Source organism: Thunnus albacares, chromosome 1 (assembly GCF_914725855.1).
Source record: "Thunnus albacares chromosome 1, fThuAlb1.1, whole genome shotgun sequence".
NCBI classification, from domain to species: domain Eukaryota; kingdom Metazoa; phylum Chordata; class Actinopteri; order Scombriformes; family Scombridae; genus Thunnus; species Thunnus albacares.
This window is the reverse complement of record NC_058106.1, coordinates 24,168,215-24,189,231: the sequence shown is the minus strand read 5'-3', so window position 1 is coordinate 24,189,231 and position 21,017 is coordinate 24,168,215. Positions and strand designations below refer to the sequence as shown.

Below are 21,017 nucleotides of genomic sequence, written 5' to 3'. Positions count from 1 at the left end.
ACTCTCCTTACCTGGCTGATGAAGCAAATGTGTGTGTTTTTGTACCTGTGGGGATGAGGTAGTTTGTGGACTGCATATGTCCAGTCCAAGATGAATATTTACAAGACTTGAGAATTATGATTATAACAGCAGTGTGAGGAGCACCCTCCTCCAGAGAGGCTTGGAGGCGAGGCTTGGCCTTTTGTCACTTAGGACATGGTGCCATCTAGAGGGAAGATTTGATGTTATGTGTCTTTGCCTTTTTAGGACTGAGGTGATAAACGTGCTGCTACAAGCCTATAATGTACAAGTGAATAAGGAACAGGAAATACAAGTGGTTTTTGCATCTATCATGTATTACAGAATAAAATATAAATGACAAATTATGATGTAAACAAAATATTAGACGCTGTAATTTAAGATAGATTTGCTCTCAAACAGTTTGTTGAAACAATAAACTTTATTTTAAACAGAAATCCAAACAGATTTTATCCAGTAAAATAAAGAAACATTACTGCATACATGTAAAATCTTTAAAACAGCACTACTCAGTTTGCCACTATAAGACTTGATCATTCAAAATACAAAAGCTCAAACATGCAAATTCAAACTACTGTGATACATAAACACATAGACCTATCTTTACTAACACTACTATAAGAGGACAAATGAAATAGTATAATTTAACTCAAAAGACATGATTGTGTACTACACAAAACTGTAATCTATAGCTTCACTGACAGGTTGTTGTATGATTCGTTCAGGCAGCAGGCAGGTAATATCCAAGTCATATCTCAGCTTTTAAATAAAAAAAAATCTGATTTGCTCTTAAACTTGAGATAAAATGGATTTGAAGTACATGTTAAATCAGTGACCTTGTATAGTTTAGTTTAATTGAGTGAGTGTTCACTGCTGCTGCCCAGAGCCAGAAACAAAAGTGAGTCTACTTCTTGCCACGGTAATGGGCGCCGACCACCATGTAGCTGTCAGGTGAGATGTTCAAACTGGGCGGCTTCGCTTTGTCTCGACAGACCCTGACCTCAGACCTGCCAACTGGTCCTCTGCAGGGGTCATGTTTCTGCAGGTAACTTATGAAGGTCTCCCAGCCTCCACCTACGCGAACCATCACGTGACGCTCATTCAGCATCTGCACAAGGTGACATGAAAAAGTCGAGTAGGGAATGCTGGAAAATAAAGTGTGCATACATTTTCTGGCTGACTTATTGCCAGGATGTTTATGAATTCTCAATTATATGAAAAGCAGTGCTGAGGAGAGCAACCCCCCTCCCCTTCCACACACACACACACACACACACACACACACACACACACACACCAATCTAATATGTACAAGCTTCTCCTGCATGTGTAGCTCTGGCTATGAAAGGCAAATGATCTCTCGGATAGCTTTGTCAAAATCTCATTAAACCAAATGAAACAACACCTCGTGGCACCAGCTGAGCACACACCGAGGACTAATCCACACATGAGCATGCGTGCGCACACACACGTAGTGACGCACAAAGGCACACCCACACGCATCCACACACAAACCACCTAATAAGCACTATTTTAAATTAAATAACAACTGTATATCCAGTCTATCTGACAACAGTAAAGTAGAGGTCAGTTGTATCTGAATCAACACATCCTTCACAGACAGCCGTCCTTACAGCTGAAAACCAACTGCTGCCATGGCAACTACTGCCACAATATAAAGCCAGAAAAAAAAAAAAAAATGAAAGGAGAGATTGAGATGAGTTCAGTGCAGAACCGCAACTCCCAGTAGACATTAACATTCCCAGGAGGCCTTGCAAAGCCATTCATTGTCCTGTCAGCACTGGCCCACCCCCCTCTTGCCTTATCGCCAATAAACCCTTCATTAAGGAGCCATTAAGAATGTGATAAAACAAGCAGATCTGCTCCTCTTATGTAGGGAGATGTGTGTCACAGGTATGAGATGAAAAATCAATGGCACATGCACGCACAGACACACACAGACACACACACACACACACACACACACACACACACACACACACACAGGGCAGGCGACACAAGCAGCCATGGTAGAAAGCCCAGACGTGGTCTGTCTCAGCTGTCAGCCTGCAGATTAAAATGTTGAGGTTGACAGAGGTCAAGTCTGACATCCTAAATAAACCATTTTCCTGTCAGATGTAGAGTGAATGTAACTTTGACGGGTCTTCATTCTCAAAAATTCAGTCATTATCCTAACTGTGCTTTCCAAGGAAATTAATATGTTATGACATAATCTACATGTAATTCAACAGGATTTTTTTTTTCAATATTTACTGTCCCCTTTTTCTCTTTTTTATACAAGTTAGCACAAATGTTGTAAGTATTAACTGTAATGTTTAAATTAAATTGCTTAATTCTGTTAATCTGTCACTTGCGTGTTATCTAGATTTATATATGTGTTGGTTTGCTTGACCATTAATGTTTCTTGTTCTCAAGTCTCTGTTTTTATATTTGATATCATTTAACCATGACTGAATTCACTATCCACTATTTTAAACATAAGAGCAATTTTAAAGTAGAAACATGTAGGTCCAACTCAGATATCATACTGATCATTTAGTAAAAAAACCGACTTGCATCTTCCTGGACTGTGATATTCTACACAAGCTCCCTTTTTCAGACAGACTGCTTTATTTCTGTCTCTACAACCAGCCCCTCCCCCCCTACAGGTCTCCATACAAAGTGTGCTACGTCTGCATCCCATAAACCACCGTCTGGATTCCCCTGTGTCCTCCCTGGCAGCTCCATTGATTCCCTCTCTCCTTTCCTACTGAAAGATGCATGAGTGTACCCAGGGACGAGGAGTCATTTAAACAGCCACCAGTAGGAGTCAGGCTTTAGCCATTTCCGCTGCTTTTGATTTTTTTTTTTTTTTTTTAAGTACAGTGAGCTTTTCTAAAATATACAGTAAAGAAACAAACCCAGCAGCATTACAGGATATAGTATATGACCTGATGTAGGCACATGCGCTGTATACGCTACATCATGTTCTCTTTGATCCCTTCACATCACTTTATTAGTCTGTGGAAAAACATGCAATTTCTGAACGTTACAGTAAATATTCTGTTTTTAAAACCTTTTTCTTGCCTGTTTTTTTGTGTGGAGTTTTTTATTACTGAATTAAAGGTATAAGGATAAAGATAGATGAAGCCGTATGTTGTACAGATTCTAAAGACCTTTAAGCCAAATTCTTGATTTTGGGCTATATATATAAAATTGACTTGATTTATTTTAAAGGATGAGGATCAAGATTTTTAGTAGCTGTGTGGCAGGGATGATAATTCAGTTTGTTAGTCCACCACTTTGGTCCAGACTGAAATATCTCAACTCTTGGATGAATTTCCACTCTTTCCTTATGCACCAACGTTCAGGTTCCCCATGTGATTTACCCCGATTACTTTGGTGATCCCCTGAGTTTTCCTCCAGTGCCACCATGAGGTTATTAGCAAATGTTAGCATGCTAAAACGCTAAACTAAGATGGCGAACATAGTAGAAACACTTGCTAAACATGCTGATGTAAGCATTTAGCCCAAAGCGCCACTTTGTGTAAGTACATCCTCAAAGAGCAGCTAGCATGGCTGTACTCTTCGTGTCGTTCATTAATACTTTACAGAGGTTTCAGCCTAATGATTAAAATCACATCCGCCCTCTCGAACATCAGCTGATTAACAAATGATTGAAAGTTAGTAACAGTCACTTCTGTGTAGTATTGTTGCTACCTCCCCAGTAAGGTCAGAGGTCAGAGTCACCTACGTCAAAGACCTTTGAGCTTCTATGGAATCAATGTCTTGCTCAAGGACACTTGAGTTGGGAGGATGATGAAGAGTTTTTCTGCCAAAATGCTCAACTGAATGCGTGGAAAAAAAAGTCACCATCCTCATTTTGGTGATTTTGCTCAGCTACAAATGGAGCTCAAAAGCAAGATGTCTTCTTTTTATTTTTTAGGCTTATCTTTTATGTAGATAACATGATAAACAAAGAATAGCTGTGGCCTGATATTGTGAGGTGTCTGAATATCTTTCCTCCCAATGACACAGTCAGACAGTGTCCCTGCTACAAAGCTGAAGGAGAGCCTAATTGAGAAGAAAGAAGAAAGAGAAGAAAGAAAAGCCTTCCTCTATTTTAACACCAAAGAATGGCGGAGCACTTCAGGGCCACCGTGATTGAATAGTCTCCAGAGGGAATAGAGAGGGGGGGGTAGAAAGTTTACACGTGAGGAGAGGCAGTCATGCTCAGCCGCTCATTAACAAGCTGTCTGATTAAACCCCTCGCTAATGACTGTCTCGGTAATCAATAGTATCTGCTCTTTAAAAAGGTCTGCACGCATTGAATGGCGTACTCTCCTAGGAGCAGCACGGGGGTTATCATGGTATATGGTAATTGAGGTTTATGGCGTGTTTCCCTCCACACGTGCAGGCAGCTGTGAGCTTCAAGGTAATGGATGGAGTCAGGGTCGATGGGCTGCAGCGCTCTATTCACACAGACAAGGTGTTTGCGTTGTCAGCGGCTGGGAGAAAAGGAAAGGGAGCAGTGCAAGTAGTGTCTACAAACTAGTAATTACGGCTGAAAACTGACAGATGTACACGGTTACGGCATCATTTTTGCAAGGCTGCACAGAGAAAGTGAGCACAAAGGGTCAACAGTAGATATACTTTAGGAAAATACATCCTTGAAATATTGAAATATAAAATCTTTTCCTCTACATTTAATTTGCTTAATATTATGTATTCTGTGGACTCTGCCATTAAGCAATAACTCACTCTGGTTATCGCATCTTTATTGCTTCAGTTTTGTTTGATGTGGTGTTCAGAAATGTGCTCCCGTGTTGCTGGCAGGTCTGCTGCGGAAAAACAGGTGTTCTCTGACTTGAAGGGGGAGTGAAAACTATGTTGTCTGTCAGCCAGTCAAAATGTAGCTGTAACTCTGTTGTGAGGAAACTGACACTGACAGCATTGATTACCAGTTGAGAGAGTGTTAGGTCAATGGGGTTTTCAATAAGATTAACAAAGCATTAAATGGGTTTTAACAAGTGACCAATTAGCCACCGAAGCTGTGATACACCTCTGTGTTTAATGTAGGAAGTTGCAAACTGTGAGATCATATTCACTCAATCTGTGTCAAGATGATTTCACAGAGAGCATTTCAGCTCCAAAAGTGAGTCTTTTCCTAATACTACAGTGTTGAAAGATATATTATTTTCAGTTTTACAGCATGTTTTTATAGATTTATACAATAAATCTTACACACTGTAACTGAAATAAATGTATTCCGGCTTAATACTGAGTGAATTATACTGTATGTGGACTAAACATACATTGAAGCCATTACATTTTTTTATGGATACAGACAGACACTGCAGTAAATCCCTCCGCTTAAATGCATAACCCTCCCCACCTGGATGGACATGGACTCCCGAGTGGGCTGCCATTTGAACTGCGCACCATGGCCATATCTTTGCAAAATCAACCTGAAAGAGACGTGTTTGTTTTTCCTTCAGGTCTGAACTCTTTGCTGAAGGTCTGTGTACTGAATAAAATCATTGTCAACTCGGTCTTATCCTGACCATTGGTTGCCAAGCAACCCTGCCTCCCAGAAGGCCGTTCCTCGAGCCTTTGTACGGAGGTATACGGGTGGTGCACGACTCAGGGAAGCTGAAAGGCTCCAACGTCTCCATCCCAAATGATTGAAAATCAGTCGCTCTGACGTACTGTACTTGTTGCTGACTCAATTGTTGATTATAAACCTGAAGGCTTCATATCATGTGTTATAGCATCTTCTGTATACGATGCATCCTCATTGGGTGAACCATAAGATCTGGTTTATAATCCAGTATCCAGTTATAATTGCACACATTAGTTCTACATTAATTTTACTTTTAATTACTGTAGCTTTAATTTACTCATTTTTCTACCTTTTTGAAACTGGTGGAAGAGGTGGGAACTAACTCTGTCTTCTTAGAAATTATGTTCATATACTACCAATTTATTTTGCAAAATGTCTTTTTTATGGGAAACATAATTGCTGCCTGATTTATGTTCGCCTGTGATGATTTTTCCAGTGTAGACGGCACTATATTTTCATGGTTTCAGCTGAATGTTAATACAGTAAACTTGTCCTGTCTCATGCCTCAAGTCCACAGTGAAAGAGACTTTAATACTGAACCAAGACCACAATCATTCCTTAACCTTAACTAAGTGCTTTGAGTGCCTAAAAAGAACCATAAACAAGTTAATCATGCTTTAGTTGCTACGAGCGGAAATTGTAGGAAAATTAAATTAGATACGCTGTCAGTGAACAATTTGCAAATACATTCAGTATATTTTGCTTGGCAGATACATTAATACACAATGTTTCCTTATTATGTTGCTGTTGCATATTACATAAATGTAATTTATAGGAGACGAGTTAAGCTAGAACATACATTACTCACCCGTATATACAGAACTTTATCACCGACACGGTAACAGCCTTTAGGCTGCTTTTCGACGGGGAACCTGGTGGGACAGCTGCAAGGTGGATTTTCAATAATGTTTCTCACCTGAAACAGGTTAGACAGAGAGAGGGAGTACAAACATACAGTATACACCTTTAACACTGGAAAACTTAACTATGATTAATTTCACTGGAGATAAAGTACGTACAATATCATCCAAAATGCTGTTGGTGCCTGTGCTCTTTCGTCTTGTGGATTTGCTGGAGTGACGGGTCAGAGCTGCAGGTTGAGAGGGGGTGGGAGGTGTAGCTTTGGGAGTGTGGTTGGTTAATGTGGTGGAGGAGACTTTGGGAGTGGAAGGTGCTGACAGTGGAGTTGATGCAGATGTGTTAGTGGTGCAGGATGAAGAAAACAAAGGTGTTTGTGTTGACGTTGTGGTTGTGCAGGAGTTAGAGGCTGAGAGGGAGGGCTGGGGAGGGGATAAACATGTAGGCACTGGGTTTGTTGTGGCTGATGGAAGATCAGAGGCGAGGGAGGCAGTAAGGGGTTCAGACAGACAGGTTGTGCTTGGAGTGAGGGGTGCTGGTGGAGGAGGAGGAGGAGGAGGAGGAGGAGTTGGAGGAGGAGAGGGGGCTGGAGGCAGGAATGATTGTGATGGTGAACACAGCGATGGAAGAGCAAAAAAAGAGAGGGGTAGGGGGGATGATGGAGATATGCACCCTGCCTCCTCCCTTTCTATTTCTCTCTCCAACTTCACTAGCCCTGGAGGCTCCACTCCATACCTGAGAGAGGGACGGGTATGATAAAAATATATCAGCAATTGTAGTACGATATTGATTCTCAACCAGGGGTTCTGCAGTTACCAGGGGGTATGTTGATTGTGAAGTACCTCAAGGTGAAAACAAGGTGAAAACTAGCTAGTTAGTTAGCAAACGAGCAGGGAAATCAAAACAATTAGCATTGGCTAAAAGTACTGAATACCTTAGCTTGGTTCAAATAGTTTGCTAAAAGAAAAATGAAATAACAGTTAAATAGTTAGCTAATAATAATGGATAAACAGTTTTGAAATAGTAAGCTAAAAGTAATGAATAAATGGTTGAAATAGTTAGCTAAAAATAATGGTAATGGTAAATAATAAACAGTTTTGAAACAGTTGCTAGAAAAGTAAAATCCAAAGTTAACTAAAAATTGTGAATAAACAGTTGAAATAGTTAGAAAAGTAATTAATGGATAAACAGTTGAAATAATAAGTAATGGATAAATAGTCAAATCATCGAGCTGCCTCTTCAGGTGTTAGTGGCATGTAAATTTGGCCAAACCAACATTGGCAGTTCAATTGAATGAACATTTTTTAACAATATGAACTTTTATACAATTAACAGCATTAAACAACATCAAGTTTAAAATGTATTCAAATGAACACATTTGGAACATGGGTGGTGTCAGTGAAGGGGAACTTGAGTTCATCTGTAGGGGCCGTGGGGCTACGTAATAGAAAACAATCACTGAACCACTGGAGTAGAAAACTGCTGCTTAACTGTTCTGTATTGGGCTAAATGTTTAAGCATGTTGCATTTCTGGCCATTAAGTGGTTTGTCTTAATCAGCAGATGAAAGACACTTTCTTTAACATGATGATTGCATTGTAAAATGTCAACCCTCTGAGAAAAGTGCAGCAGTTTTCTTCTCAAGGTGAGTCAGCTTTGATTTATTTTTGAGAACCTGCCTTGGGTGGGACAGATCTTTTCTAGTTACCTGGCTGCAATCCGCCCCAGGTCCATCAGGCAAAGGCACACCTCCCGAGGCTGCTTGTGGAGGACTTCATACAGCACATGTATAAAGCACAAACAGAGAGGGGTGGAGGGATAGAAAATAAAAAGTCACTCTCTGAAAGGAAAGATATTTCCGGAGATAAAACTCCCATCTGTGTCAAAAGAAAACACGAGCTGCAGTCTGAACAGAGAGGGATTATTTCAGTAGGTACTCCGTCTCTATTGTGCATCTCTATCTTTGAAGAGGAGCTGGAATTCCTGTGGGCTTTGGATGTGAAGCTGAGGGCATGAGGGCATGAAAGCTTCTTCTCCTGCCTCCAGTCCACTATCTATACATTAAAAAGGGGGCCCTGTGCACTCTGTTTGGACCAGAAACGTCCTGGTTAGTTCATTTGTGAAGATGTGGGTTGGTTAAGCATGCATAAAAGTATGTAAAACTACAATATGTGGCACACAAACTTGAGCAAGAGAGAGCGTAGCTTAAAGACAAACAACATAAAAAGTAATAATCAGATGATGTCACTATCACTAATGGGTGTTTTATCCTCATTCACCTGTATTTGATATCCATCATTACATCATGGCTGCAGCAAGAAAAGGAAACAGGAGAAAAGAGAATAAACATATGTACCTTCATGTCACTGAGGCAGTAAAGTGAAGCCTGTCAAAGCACAGCAACTTTACTCTCCACGTCACTCAATTAGTCAAGTGAAGTAGGTTAGACTGCCTGCGGGGGGGGGGGGGGACTTATTGTTGGTGAGGATTAACCTGCACATTATCACTCTCACGCATCTGCTGCCATGCATAGACATGCCCAAGTGAGAAGATGTTCATAGAGAGGTGTATTACAGATGTTACAGAACCAAGGTAGCATGTTAACTGCAAGCTGTCTTCTCAGGCACACAGAACATCATGCGTACAACAGGTATCAATGAGAAATGATACAAGGAGTCTGACTCAGCACGATCATTAATAATCGAATCGAATAATCATTTTAGTAATTACTTAAGGAAAAATGCCAAGAATTTGCTGGTTGCAGCTTCTCAGATGTGATAATTTGATACTTTTATGTGTCATACATGATCATAAACTGAATATCTTTGGATCAGATAAAACAAGACATCATCTTGGGCTTTAAGAAATTATAATAGGCCTTTTTTTTTTACTGTTTTCTGACATTTTATTGACAAAATAATTAATTGAGAAAAAAATCCACAGATTAATCAATAATGAAAATAACTGTTTGTTGCAGCCCTAATTCTGATTGTTATTGAGTTATTAGAGTTTTGGAGGTATGACAGCATGCAAATCACCAGTTTCAGTATTTGATTTTGAAGTAAAGTGAACTATATAAACACCACATATTTGACACTAATTACCAGCCCCAAGCATTAATAATGAATGTTGTTATTTTTATATATTAGATTATTTTGTATGTATAAGAAATGATGCATAATCAATTATTTTTGAGAAATAAGCCCAACAATGTGAGATTTCATATTATGCTTTATCACGTCTACTTAGACTTTGCCAGAGGGTCAGAAGTGAAAAACAAGAGGAGATGAAGAGGATAATTTGTCACTAACAGTGCTGGAGTAGTTGAATGGGATGATTATAGAGGAAATATAAGAGAAATAATGTTCTCACACAACAAATAAACACAATACAGTTCTTGCTATTTGATTTCTATGTTTAAGATTTTAATTTAATTAATAACAAACCACATGTGTGTGTCATTATTGACTTCTGGCCTTTATTCGTAAGATAACACTCTTTAACGGTGCAGTCTCCGGTCTAAACTCACCCAAATCCTCTGACTCAAAAAGGTAAGCCTCATCAACGCCAATCTTTCGACACCAGTAGAGAAAGTTGGCAGTGTTGTCTCTGGCGAAAAATGATCCAGAAGTTGCATCAGCTCGCCACTGGATCACTCTTCTTATGAAGGGCTGTACTCATATTCAACACACACACACACATACACACAAACACATATACAAACAGACACACAGAAGGAAGAGGAAACATCTCTTATTTCGATTAATGCTGGTTCACGTGGTAAAAACAGTCAACCTGTGTGTGATAAACAGTGTTTGAATATGAATACAGTGGTGGATACACGACATTTTCTCCTTCTCGTCCCTTTTGCCAATTTCTCTGTGTGTACAGAGGACAAATCAGGTTCTTGTCAAAACATAACCTACGGTAACAGGGTGAGGCTCAGTTCTATGAAACATACAAGTTACTGCCAGTGCCGACCACAGACCTGACCTGGTTTTGTGATCTAATCCTCCTTCAGGTTCTGTGGGTTTTATTACATTTTATGTGAGCATATTTCTATCAGGCATTTATCCTGCAGTTCACAGATTCTCGAGAACCGGGCCAAACCAAAAATCTGTTGAGACGCAACTTACATTATCATCAGATCCTATGTGCAGCTTAATTTCAACTCATCTGCCTTATTATGGCTTCTACAGGTTTAAAGAGTCAGTACACAGCAGAATAAAAGTGCAGATTAATTTGGTATGTTGGTAAAATGTGTTTGAATTCATTAGTTCACTGTTCTTGTTGTTTTTTTGTTGAATGGAAATGAGTGTGTGGTTGTGTGTTACTGCAGTTGCGTGCATGTGTTTGTGTCGCAGCACCTTGCCGTTGTTGACGTGGATCATCTTCTCCTGGAGCAGCTGTGCCAGCTGGCAGAGGAGAACGCCGTTATCCAACCTCTCCATCAGACTATCAGCTGTGAGGTCCTCACCTGAGAATGACACACAGGTACTCTAAATTATATACAGCAAGTTATCTGTATAACTTAAGGTTTGCACTTTTAGCAGATCTTATCAGACAAATTCCCAAAGGAGTAGATCAGTTTGAAGATAATTTCATCCTGATGTTGCAATATTTTCCTGTAGATCAGGTTGGTTTTGTCGCTGAAGAAAAAGAAAGAAGAAGAAGAAAGGTTCTCATAAGGCAATGAAATCTCTGAATATAGTAATAGATAATAAAGAGGAAAAATATGGTGAAAATGGAAAAGAGCTTTTGATTATCAGAAGTCTCATCATCACAACACTGGAACTACAGATTGAGGTTTAAAGGTTTTTTTTAATACTCCAGTTCACCCGGACTTTTCCTGTATTAATTTTTAAACCAATTATCAGCTGCTTTTTAACTCTCTGAACTCCAGAGAGTTAAAGGTTTATTCAGGTTTATTAAATTGCTCCTAACACATCCAAATTGGTACTAACTTGATCCCTTTTCTCCAAACCTATCACACCCCCCAGCCCACAAGCTGTTTTGACTTTTTTTTTTTGGTAGTAAAAACTTGAAACAGTCAGAAACTCATCATGTTGGAGTCTTGTCACTTTCAAGACTCCCTTCAACAGGTTGTGGCATGTGCAGAGCCTTTATGTTTTCCCTCACAATGCAGTAAAGTGGGAAGAAACATCCCCTTCCTCTAGCACAGGACCCTTCATGGAGAGGTATTTCAAGGATTTGGGATAATAAGTAGGTTAATGTGTCTCTGGGTTTAATGTGAATGCAGCTGTTTCACCTATTTTTTAAAACAAAAGGCCCAGTTCATGTGTTCAAAGTGTCATGTGTTACACTTAAACTTAGAATTCACATTCTTTCTGATAATTTTGAGGCACAAATTCAAAACACAATAGTGGGTGTTTTGTGAAAGTAAAGAAGTGATTCCAGTTTTCAGTTTTAGTTTTTGAGTTATAGGACGACTGTCTCACCCAAGAGGGTGTTGAGCCAGAAAGCCAGGTCTTCTTTCATGGGCAGCAGGCTGGCGTCATGGCGGTAGGGAAGCCACTGGTTGTACTCCTGAGGACTGGTGAGGCCTGGACCAGAGTGTCTGTACTTTTGGCCAAGAACACAATTCATCCCCAACCCTGTCAGGGGACTTTCAACACTGATGTTCATCACTTCCACTTCAGTGTTCATACTTCAGCTCCGGTTGTCTTTGAAGGACCCTGTTGCAACAAAAAATAGAAATATTTCTTTAGTTCGTTTTAGATAGATCATGCTCTTGTCACGATTTGGTTTTGACATTTTTGCATTTGTCTCTAAGTCCAGGAGATTTTAAGGTAGTGGAGATGCCAGCTATAGTTATCTAGGTTTTCCATGCTTGTGTAATTTGTTTTATATTGTTTTATATATGTAATCTTAATGTAATATATTTGTTATGTATGATCTTTACTTGTTTTTAAGCACATTGAGTTTACGTTTGCCATATGAAATGTGCTATATAAATAAATTTGACATGACAACATTAAGACATAGAACATACAAAATTGAAACAACAAATGTTCTTTATATGTAAATATTGGAGTGCTCTCCACCAACAGTGTCAACATATACAGGTGGGAGCAAGGAAAAATAATAGAAATTGAAATAAACAAAAATGAAATAAAGCAACAAAAAAAATACAAATTTGTCTTTTAATTCGCAGTTACATTGGGAGGGATAGGCTTTTTGTACTGTAGAAATGCAATGTAATGAGTTACTGGTTGGAAAAAAAAGGGCTGATCACCTTAGGCAAAAAATTAGGCAATAAATAATTAAAACATAATGGTTTTGGGAGTACAGTGCAAAGGGTTCCTTGGAGTGAAACCAGAACCGTCCTGCACACATACAAAAACAACAATACATGTTGAAACCAATTTTACACACAGAGGCTTCCATGCATAGACCTCACAACCGAGAAATACACACAATCATTAATCAAAGAGATTAAACTGACTGACTGCGGGCTGAGGTTTAATAAGGTGTACAGCTACAACCCTGAGCCAGTCTCCTGGTTCTGCTGCATGGCTCATTTGTCCTGTTCTCAGAGCAGTCTCCATCATAAAGCTCAGCCCCATGCAGAGACATGCTCTGACTGCCAGTAATACTCACTGCCAATCAGCTGGAATTAAGACAACAACACATGCACTGGGTCAGTGGGTCTACTCATATACAGCAGACAGGTTTGTGCTAGATGACCGTCTTTAAAGTTTCAGTGAAGTAAAAACACAATCATCAGAGACTTTATCTTGAGCAGAATAATAAGGTGGAAGCACACCTGGAGGGCAGATGTTTGAGACCCAGACAGGCAGCATCACATCTGGCTTTTTGAGCTTCTTTATAGTGTTTACCACCTGCGTTTTTGCCTTAAAGTACCTATAGATTGGTGGTGCAGAGCATCATTACAAGTTCAAGTGCAGTTTGTCGTAAAGTTGTCTTACATCAGCAAAAAGTTGATGACAAAGTAACACAGTAAGTAGGGCAAATGGGAGCAAACAGCAGTGAATTCTGTACACACAGTACGTGCATGTAGTACAGGTATGCAAGCTCAAATGAATGACACACAGGGATAAATGTGAGGATGTTGTGGACATATGGTCAGGAGTGAACGTGGTGAAAAGGGTCTTTTGTGAACACATCATGCAGACTCGGGACAGACGAAGTATATGGGAAGGGGTCTGCCTGCCAAGTTTGAGGCCGGTTTACAGGTTGACCAGCAGGGCATGAGAGCCTCTGTCTCTAACAAAACATCCAGGTGCAATATTCACACCTCTGCTACAGGATGGCTCTGCTGGGAAGAGAAGGCAAAGGTCACCCACTGGCCTAGCTCTAAGACACTAGCAGCCTTTATACTCCTGCAGAGCTGAGGGTCCATGTCTGTAAACACGCCACACACACACACACACACACACACACACACACACTCACAGGCCCGTGCATGTATCCGTGTTTCTATTCCACCTCATTTAGTTTGCACAACCTTTAATATTTCTAAGTAAGATGTGCTTTGGTGGTATTTTACAGCCTTTAATTGTGTTCTCAATAAAAGCGATCATCTTCACAGTCTAACTATCTGTTAGGGGGAAACAGTTACAATTACACACCAGCCGAAGCTGAAAGCTGAAAAATGTGCACAAAATGAGGGATCTGAGCTGAAGCAGTGGCTTAAATTCCTGAACATGTACTGCGTGTAAGATGAAAGAGTGATTTGCATGTGATTTGTATGTGGTTTTTTGTATGGCTAATAATGATTTCTCCAGAGAATGAAAGCCTGTGTCCTATAAATAACTGGCTCCACAACTAGTTAAAAAACTACTGCTTCCTTATATGACAAACAAGTTTGTCATGTTTACTTTAGAAAATGAGTCTAACCACATTTGTCTCTGAAATAATCATGACTTTGGTCAGAAACCTGTGTTCCACAAACACATTTCAGTAAGTCTGCTGTTACTGTAACCTGTAGGCTTTTCACCCTTGTGTATTCTGTTTTTGTCTTCAAAGTATGTTCAGCATCCATTCTCTGTGTCAACTGTTTGAATAAACCATTCAGAAAATATCAAGATTAATAACTTCAAGCTTTCTACATCAGCTTTGAGTCACTGATCTGTCTCAGGTGTCTGTTGTAGGATCGTAACAGCTTAAAGGATGTAATGTAAAACTAGTGAATGAATAACAGGTAATGAATGGATATAACTGGTGTAGGTGAGATATAGGTTTCAGCTATAGCTGTGCTCTCAGCCCATGGCTTTCCTTTAGCTGCTCCCAGTCTAAATAAACCTCATATCAACACAGGATGGAAAGGTCTATCGCCTGCTGCTGTTTATGCACCCTGAAAAGTAAAGAGTCGCCGTCCAGCTTTAGTAAAACACAATAATATAAAAGTTTGGCACTGAGATTTTTTTTTTTTTAATCTTCCATTGACTGTTTTAGGGTAAAAATCAAATAAACACTGAGCACCTCAAAGCAGGCTATTCAGTGAGTGAGTTCAGACACTAAAGATATCGATATACAGAGCACCTTACTGAAAAACTCACTTTAAAAACTTACAAACACATATTTTCATCTTTTATGGTTGTGATGTAACATTTAGCAGGCAAAACACACATTATTGACTGCTAGATCCCAATATAAAATACATAAACTGACCAACTTCAAGCTGATCAGATTTTGGATATTTTAAACGTCTAAGTTTGAATTCTTAAATGACTTTTTCCCTCCTGTCATAAATACAAAGATAATAACGTTTAATATTCATAACAAAAAAAAGTGTATTTACGATTACTGACCTACTTTCAAACACTATACATAATGAAAAGACTGTTGTAGAAACACTGAAGTAATCAATATTACAATCGGAGATACAATTTCATGATAGCTTTCAGTGTTGTTGTTTTTTCCATCATCATCGTCGTCGTCCACATATAGCAACAATATCAACTTTTATTGTAAAAATGTATCATGCAGTGCTGCATAATGTAAATTACAGGTACTTACAAATAGTAACTTCAGCTAGATTCTGCAGAAGTTTCTCTTTTACTCACAGTGTCTTTACTCCCGTCTTTACTTTCCTCTCATTCATTCACACACAGTCACGGCCAGATGTTGAACGCGCCTCCGGTTCCTCACATGTAAATGCACAACAGTGTAACAGAGGGAGTTAAAACAAACTCTCCTGTACACGCCTGCAACAGTGGGGTGTCATCTTACACGAAGTACTGAAGATGACAGATTGAAAAAAAAAAAAAGAAAAGAAGAAACAATCATAATCCCAGCGGTTTGTTCACACGTTTCACGCACGTGTGCACAAAGTTTTGGTAGAAAACTTTATTAACTTTACATATTCTGAGCAAACTTGCCAATAAAACCCTCACAGTCATCCCAAGTTTAAGTTTGCTTCCCTTTGCCGTGACTGCTGATGTCATCAGCTAACCGGATGTAGCATAAATTTGGTTTCCTAGCAACTCAATTCCAATGAAAAGGACGATAGGAACCACAGTGACGTCATACTTGATGAAATGTTAGCACATATCATAAATCTGGTCATTACACTAGTCTATCTTCACTACAGTGGCGTGTGTGGGTAAAAATGAGGTTTAGAATGAGATTTCAATTCTTTGTTAGACCTTTTTTTAATTATTATTGACACTCATAGATCTAAATGGGTATGACTGGATCACAAAGGTTCTTAATGTAGGGATTAAAATGCATTAAAGTGCATATTGAGCACATTGTTTAGGAAAATTGTTAGTTAGTGGCATCTAGCAGAACAGACTTGGCAGAAATGGAATATAATATTATATATATATTATATATAATATAATATTCTGGTATGTTTTAATTAATGTATAATCACCTGAAAATAAGAATCCCTGTGTTTTCCTTTATATCTACATAAGGAGCGGGTCCTTCCATAGAGGCCACCATGTTGGACCACCATGTTTTTACAGTAGCCCAGAATGGACAAACCAAACACTGGCTCTAGAGAGGGCCTTTTGCGTGTCATGGTCACCTCAAGTTCTCCTACAAGCTTGAAAAGAGAGGAGGAGGGGGAGGTGTATTCAGTTTGTTGCAATCTGCAACCTCACCACTAGATGCCACTAAATTCTACACATGGCGCTGCAACATGGCGGCCTCCATGGAAGAGGACCTGCTCCCTATGTAGATATAAAGGGCTCATTCTAAACAAAAACACGATGATTCTTATTTTCAGGAGATTATACACTAATTAAAACATATAGTATAATATTTATACTTACTAGCTATGCTAAGTAATTAATATCTTTAATTAAATGTACCAGTACTGCACAGTTAGGCTAGTTTCCTATGTGGAGCAGCTGATATCCTGCTTCATGCATATACATACATACTACTGCCTGGAATTACTGTATGTTAGTTTTCATTCAACTGAGTAAAGAAGTTTAGCTTCACTCTGTGCTCTGTGATAGGAACTCTCTAGTGGTAAATAATGTACAAATTATCCAGACAAAGTAATGAGACTGTTTTTGCTGCTGTCCAGCTCCATTTCCTATCTGCTTACCTGTTTAACTACTAATACTAACTAATTTTTTTTCATCAAACTACAACACTTTCACAGGCAGCATTTACTCCAAACACAAAAATAAAGACGTAAACACTTTCAGAACCGCCTTGTTACATCAGATTGAGATGAAATTAGTGTTTATCTGTATTTACATCTCTCCTGCTCGTTTTTGCTCATTAATATTTTGATATGGTGTGACTGTTAATTACACTTTCTACAAATTATTTTGTAAAGCAGCTTCAGGGCCTCAATCAATCAGGTAGGCAGCCACAAGCTAACCCCAATATGCTTACCTCCTCTTTGTGTGTGTGTGTGTGTGTGTGTGTGTGTGTGTAGTCTCAGGTGTGGCTGCTGGTTCATTTGCAGCCCCTCCCCAGGGGACAAGTCCCTCATGTCACTACATCTATCAGACACTCCCCTCTTCCTCCCTAAGTACACCTCCTCACTGCCCTCCTACTCATTTGCACTGGTTAGCATTCACCTGACTGTGTGATTTGTTGCGCTGGAGAAGCTTCTGAGACAATAAGCGCCAAACTGAGTCTAAACTGAGTGTGAATCACATCCTGTTTGTGTTATAGAGGCAATGTGCCTTTGAGCAGGTATGCTATAGTGGACATGCTGATGACGTTTTAAAGACCTGTTAAACCAATTTAACGGTGACTCAGAAGCTCCCACAGAGTTAATAAAAGTTCCTCAGCCTCTGGAACACAGTCTGGATTATAAAAGGAAGCCAGACAACCCAGGTACACATGTTTATTTCTTTTCTTTTCACAGGGCCTAACTTAAAGGATAAGGTCAGTGTTATTCCAGATTTTTATTATTGTGAACAAACTGCATGAAAAGATCAAAACCAACAAGGAATTGATCCTTCTCTCATGGCCACAGAGCTCCACTGTTGTCGAAAAAGTATTAAAAACACATCAAATAAGCCACAATGGTGCCCTAGGTGCCATGTTTCTTCATCATCATGAAAATGGAGACTGTGGTTTATTTTGAGTCAATGTCCTGCAGCAGTAAATTTTTGCTAAAACACCACACCCATCACTGAAAATAATCCTCCACAAATGCCCTTTTTGCATTTCTTTTTTCCAGTTTCACTAACGTTTGATAAAAGCTGCAATGTGCAGTTGTTGTTGGAGAGTATTTAGCCTTTTTTTAAAAAAAAAAATAACCTTAATATTTCTAATTCATTTTTAAAGCTTTACATTGTCAATAGAAGCAAATAAGATGTCAAGAGCTACAGATTGGGATTATGATGTCAGGAAGTAAGGAGACTAATTGCTTGTTGGTTTTGGTCTTTTTATAAGATTTTTTGACAATAATCAAAAATATATAAAATAGCACCAGCCTCATTCTTTAAGGATCCAAATACAGACTCTGGGTGGTGTGTTTTTAAGCCCTATATGTTGCTCAACACAGTATATTAAGACCATTGTTGATATTTCTTAAAGCTCCACCCTTCTTGTTTAATACATGATGAAATGAGTTCTTCTATTTTAACAGGAAGTCTGGCAGTGAGAAAATGATTAAATTAAAACAATGTCTCAGCTACATGATGTGGATCAGCACACACATGACAGATGGCATCGCAGGTTGCCAAGACAACTGAACCCTAATCCGCCTCTTTCTTGTCCCCACTGCAGTGGTGGTGGTGGTGGGGGGATCGATAATGCAGCACGAGGCACCATGTGCTGTGTACCACTCAAATTGGTCCCCTGGGTTAAGAGGACCCGAGGCCCATCAGATGGGGACACACTTATTAGAGACTCACAAGTGTTTTATCATTCTGTCAGATTAAAGCAGATCTCATTTTGAGGTGGAATGAGCTGCGTTCAAGTAATTGAATATTTTTTTTGTGTGTGTGTGCTGCTCTTAGCCAGACATGTGCATGTATCCATTATCTGTGCAGCTTTTGAGTACTTAATAGAAAATTTCATCTTTTAAAACTGAACTCAAAGCACATGTTAATTTTTACACAGTACATTAACATTTTATTATGTTGTATTTTACATGGCAGTTGGAGAGATTACAGCTTTTATAATTTTATAAACCTGTCATGCAAACAAGGGGCGTGGAGTTTAAAAGACATGCGTAGTTACCAGGCAGGGAAGATGTTATAAAAAGATCAGTTGCGTTATGGGAAGTCTAGGATCTTTCTGGAGCTAGACTCATAACAGGGACTAAACTTCAGGATGTCTTGGAATTTGTTGCATCATGTTTCACCATTTCTTGTTTAATTTGTCTCTCATGAGTCCCCCAACTTTATGGAAATGATAACCATGTTTACATTTAGCCTGATAATCAGACAGAATTTTTTTTGGTCTCTCTTAATTTGTTCTATTTGTTTATATATCACCTCTATTTGAAACATTGAACAAATCAAAAAAATGTAAGCAGCGACGTTTGGAACCTGGTTATTTTTACATGGCACAAGGGAAATTTAAAATGCAACACCCTAAAATGTCCTGAAACCATGTTGACTTTAAAATGACATATATGAACATTAAGATTGTTGTTGTTATTCATTTGTAAATACCTCCCACAAATAAAACTCCTTCAGGAGTCCTTGTCTTCAATAAAATGCTTTTTTTTTACCTCATCATAATCCAATAAAATGTGGTTTAAAAGTTCCTTGAAATGTCTCTCTGTGCACATATGTATATAGACAATATGTGCTATCCTCATTATATTAGACCTATGTATTATGAGGACATACTTCACTCTGCCTTTTTCCATCTCAGGAAGGAATTTAACTGCATCAAGTTATGCATCATCCTAATTACCGCTGATTATTCCAGCAAAGTATTAAACCTGCTGTCAGTGGGTGTGCAGCCGTGAGGTGTTCATATAAATGACTAATAAATAACATGTCAGCCAGTCCTGCAGATGACAAATGAATGCTGGTTAGCTCGACTCAGGCTGGCAGGTCAGGGGGTCAGTAGCTGCAGGGTAGACCTTTACTTTAATTAAACTACCTGTCACGTCTAAATGTGGAGCCAGACCGGAGTCAGAGCCAGTGAAATTACTGTACTTTACCTCTCAGTCTACAGCCAGGAGAAGTGCAAAAAGAAGTGCGGATTATAATGTTTTGTACTGTACATTTCAGCACATTTCCCTACATGCAAAACAAACCATCATACATTACCCTGTTACAGCAGAATTGTTTCTAGCAATGGAGTGTTAACACATGGCCACCAGAGGGCAGCATAGCTACTCAATCACAAACCCTTGATGCTAGACTAAAAAGGAAAAGGGGGGAGCCATCTTTACTTTTAACGGAGTGGGTGCAGCCATTGTGTGATGATTTCATGAATCTGCCTTTAAGTAAAAAAACAACAACAAAAAAACACAAAGAAAGAAAGCCACCACAACACTGTGCAGATGCTACACTTCCTCCTAAAACTGATTGGCGGTGTAATGGGCAGATCTTTTAAGGGAACCAGAAGGGAATGCATGCATTTAAAGGTGCATTTCAGCACCTGTATGCCTATGCAGCTCCATGGTTACCCAACAAAAGCTTAATGCACTTCAAAGACCTTCAGTCAGACGTGGAGAGGGTTTGGGCTTCACAGGCGGCTGCCTCGCTGTCATTTGTCTCTCTGTCACTGTGATTCCAATCACTGGGATTTTAACAAGATTACTGGGAGCGAGTGGAAGCAATGGAGTACCAGTGTAATATAATTATCAAGTGATGGAGTGCCTGAAACGGCTGTATTATCACCGGCCAGTCGCTTAACCCCTGTCAACACGTGAAGGATCACACCCTCACTCCCTGTGTGATGATGAACAAAGGTTTATAAGATTTAACGAGCACAATGGTGGGTCACTGTTTTAATTTGACATAATTTGCACATGCAAGACAATAGAAGGGTGAATGTCTGCCTTTCTTGTTTCTTTATCTTTATCACATAATTATTAGTAGGCAAAAAATAAATATGAATGTGCTTCACTGTGAAAAAAGCAAAGTAAA

General features: G+C 39.2%; 1 protein-coding gene across 3 annotated transcripts; it reads right to left on the bottom strand.

Moving 5' to 3' along the window:
* Positions 1–420: 420 nt before the first annotated feature.
* gas2b (growth arrest-specific 2b) lies at positions 421–16,461 on the bottom strand. Of its 3 annotated transcripts, XM_044351070.1 has the most exons (9): positions 16,361–16,461; positions 15,549–15,722; positions 11,958–12,194; positions 10,866–10,975; positions 10,028–10,169; positions 8,207–8,270; positions 6,661–7,234; positions 6,450–6,557; positions 421–1,126 (listed from the first exon to the last, which is right to left on the bottom strand). In XM_044351070.1, the coding sequence occupies exons 3-9, from the start codon at positions 12,163–12,165 to the stop codon at positions 923–925; spliced, it is 1,410 nt and encodes a 469-aa protein (XP_044207005.1). In that variant the 5' UTR covers positions 12,166–12,194; positions 15,549–15,722; positions 16,361–16,461; the 3' UTR covers positions 421–922. The 3 variants fall into 3 exon arrangements, with proteins under 3 accessions (XP_044207005.1, XP_044207014.1, XP_044206995.1); XM_044351079.1 differs by lacking the exon at positions 16,361–16,461 and having other exon boundaries at positions 15,502–15,925; XM_044351060.1 differs by lacking the exon at positions 16,361–16,461 and having other exon boundaries at positions 15,549–15,925.
* Positions 16,462–21,017: the final 4,556 nt, after the last annotated feature.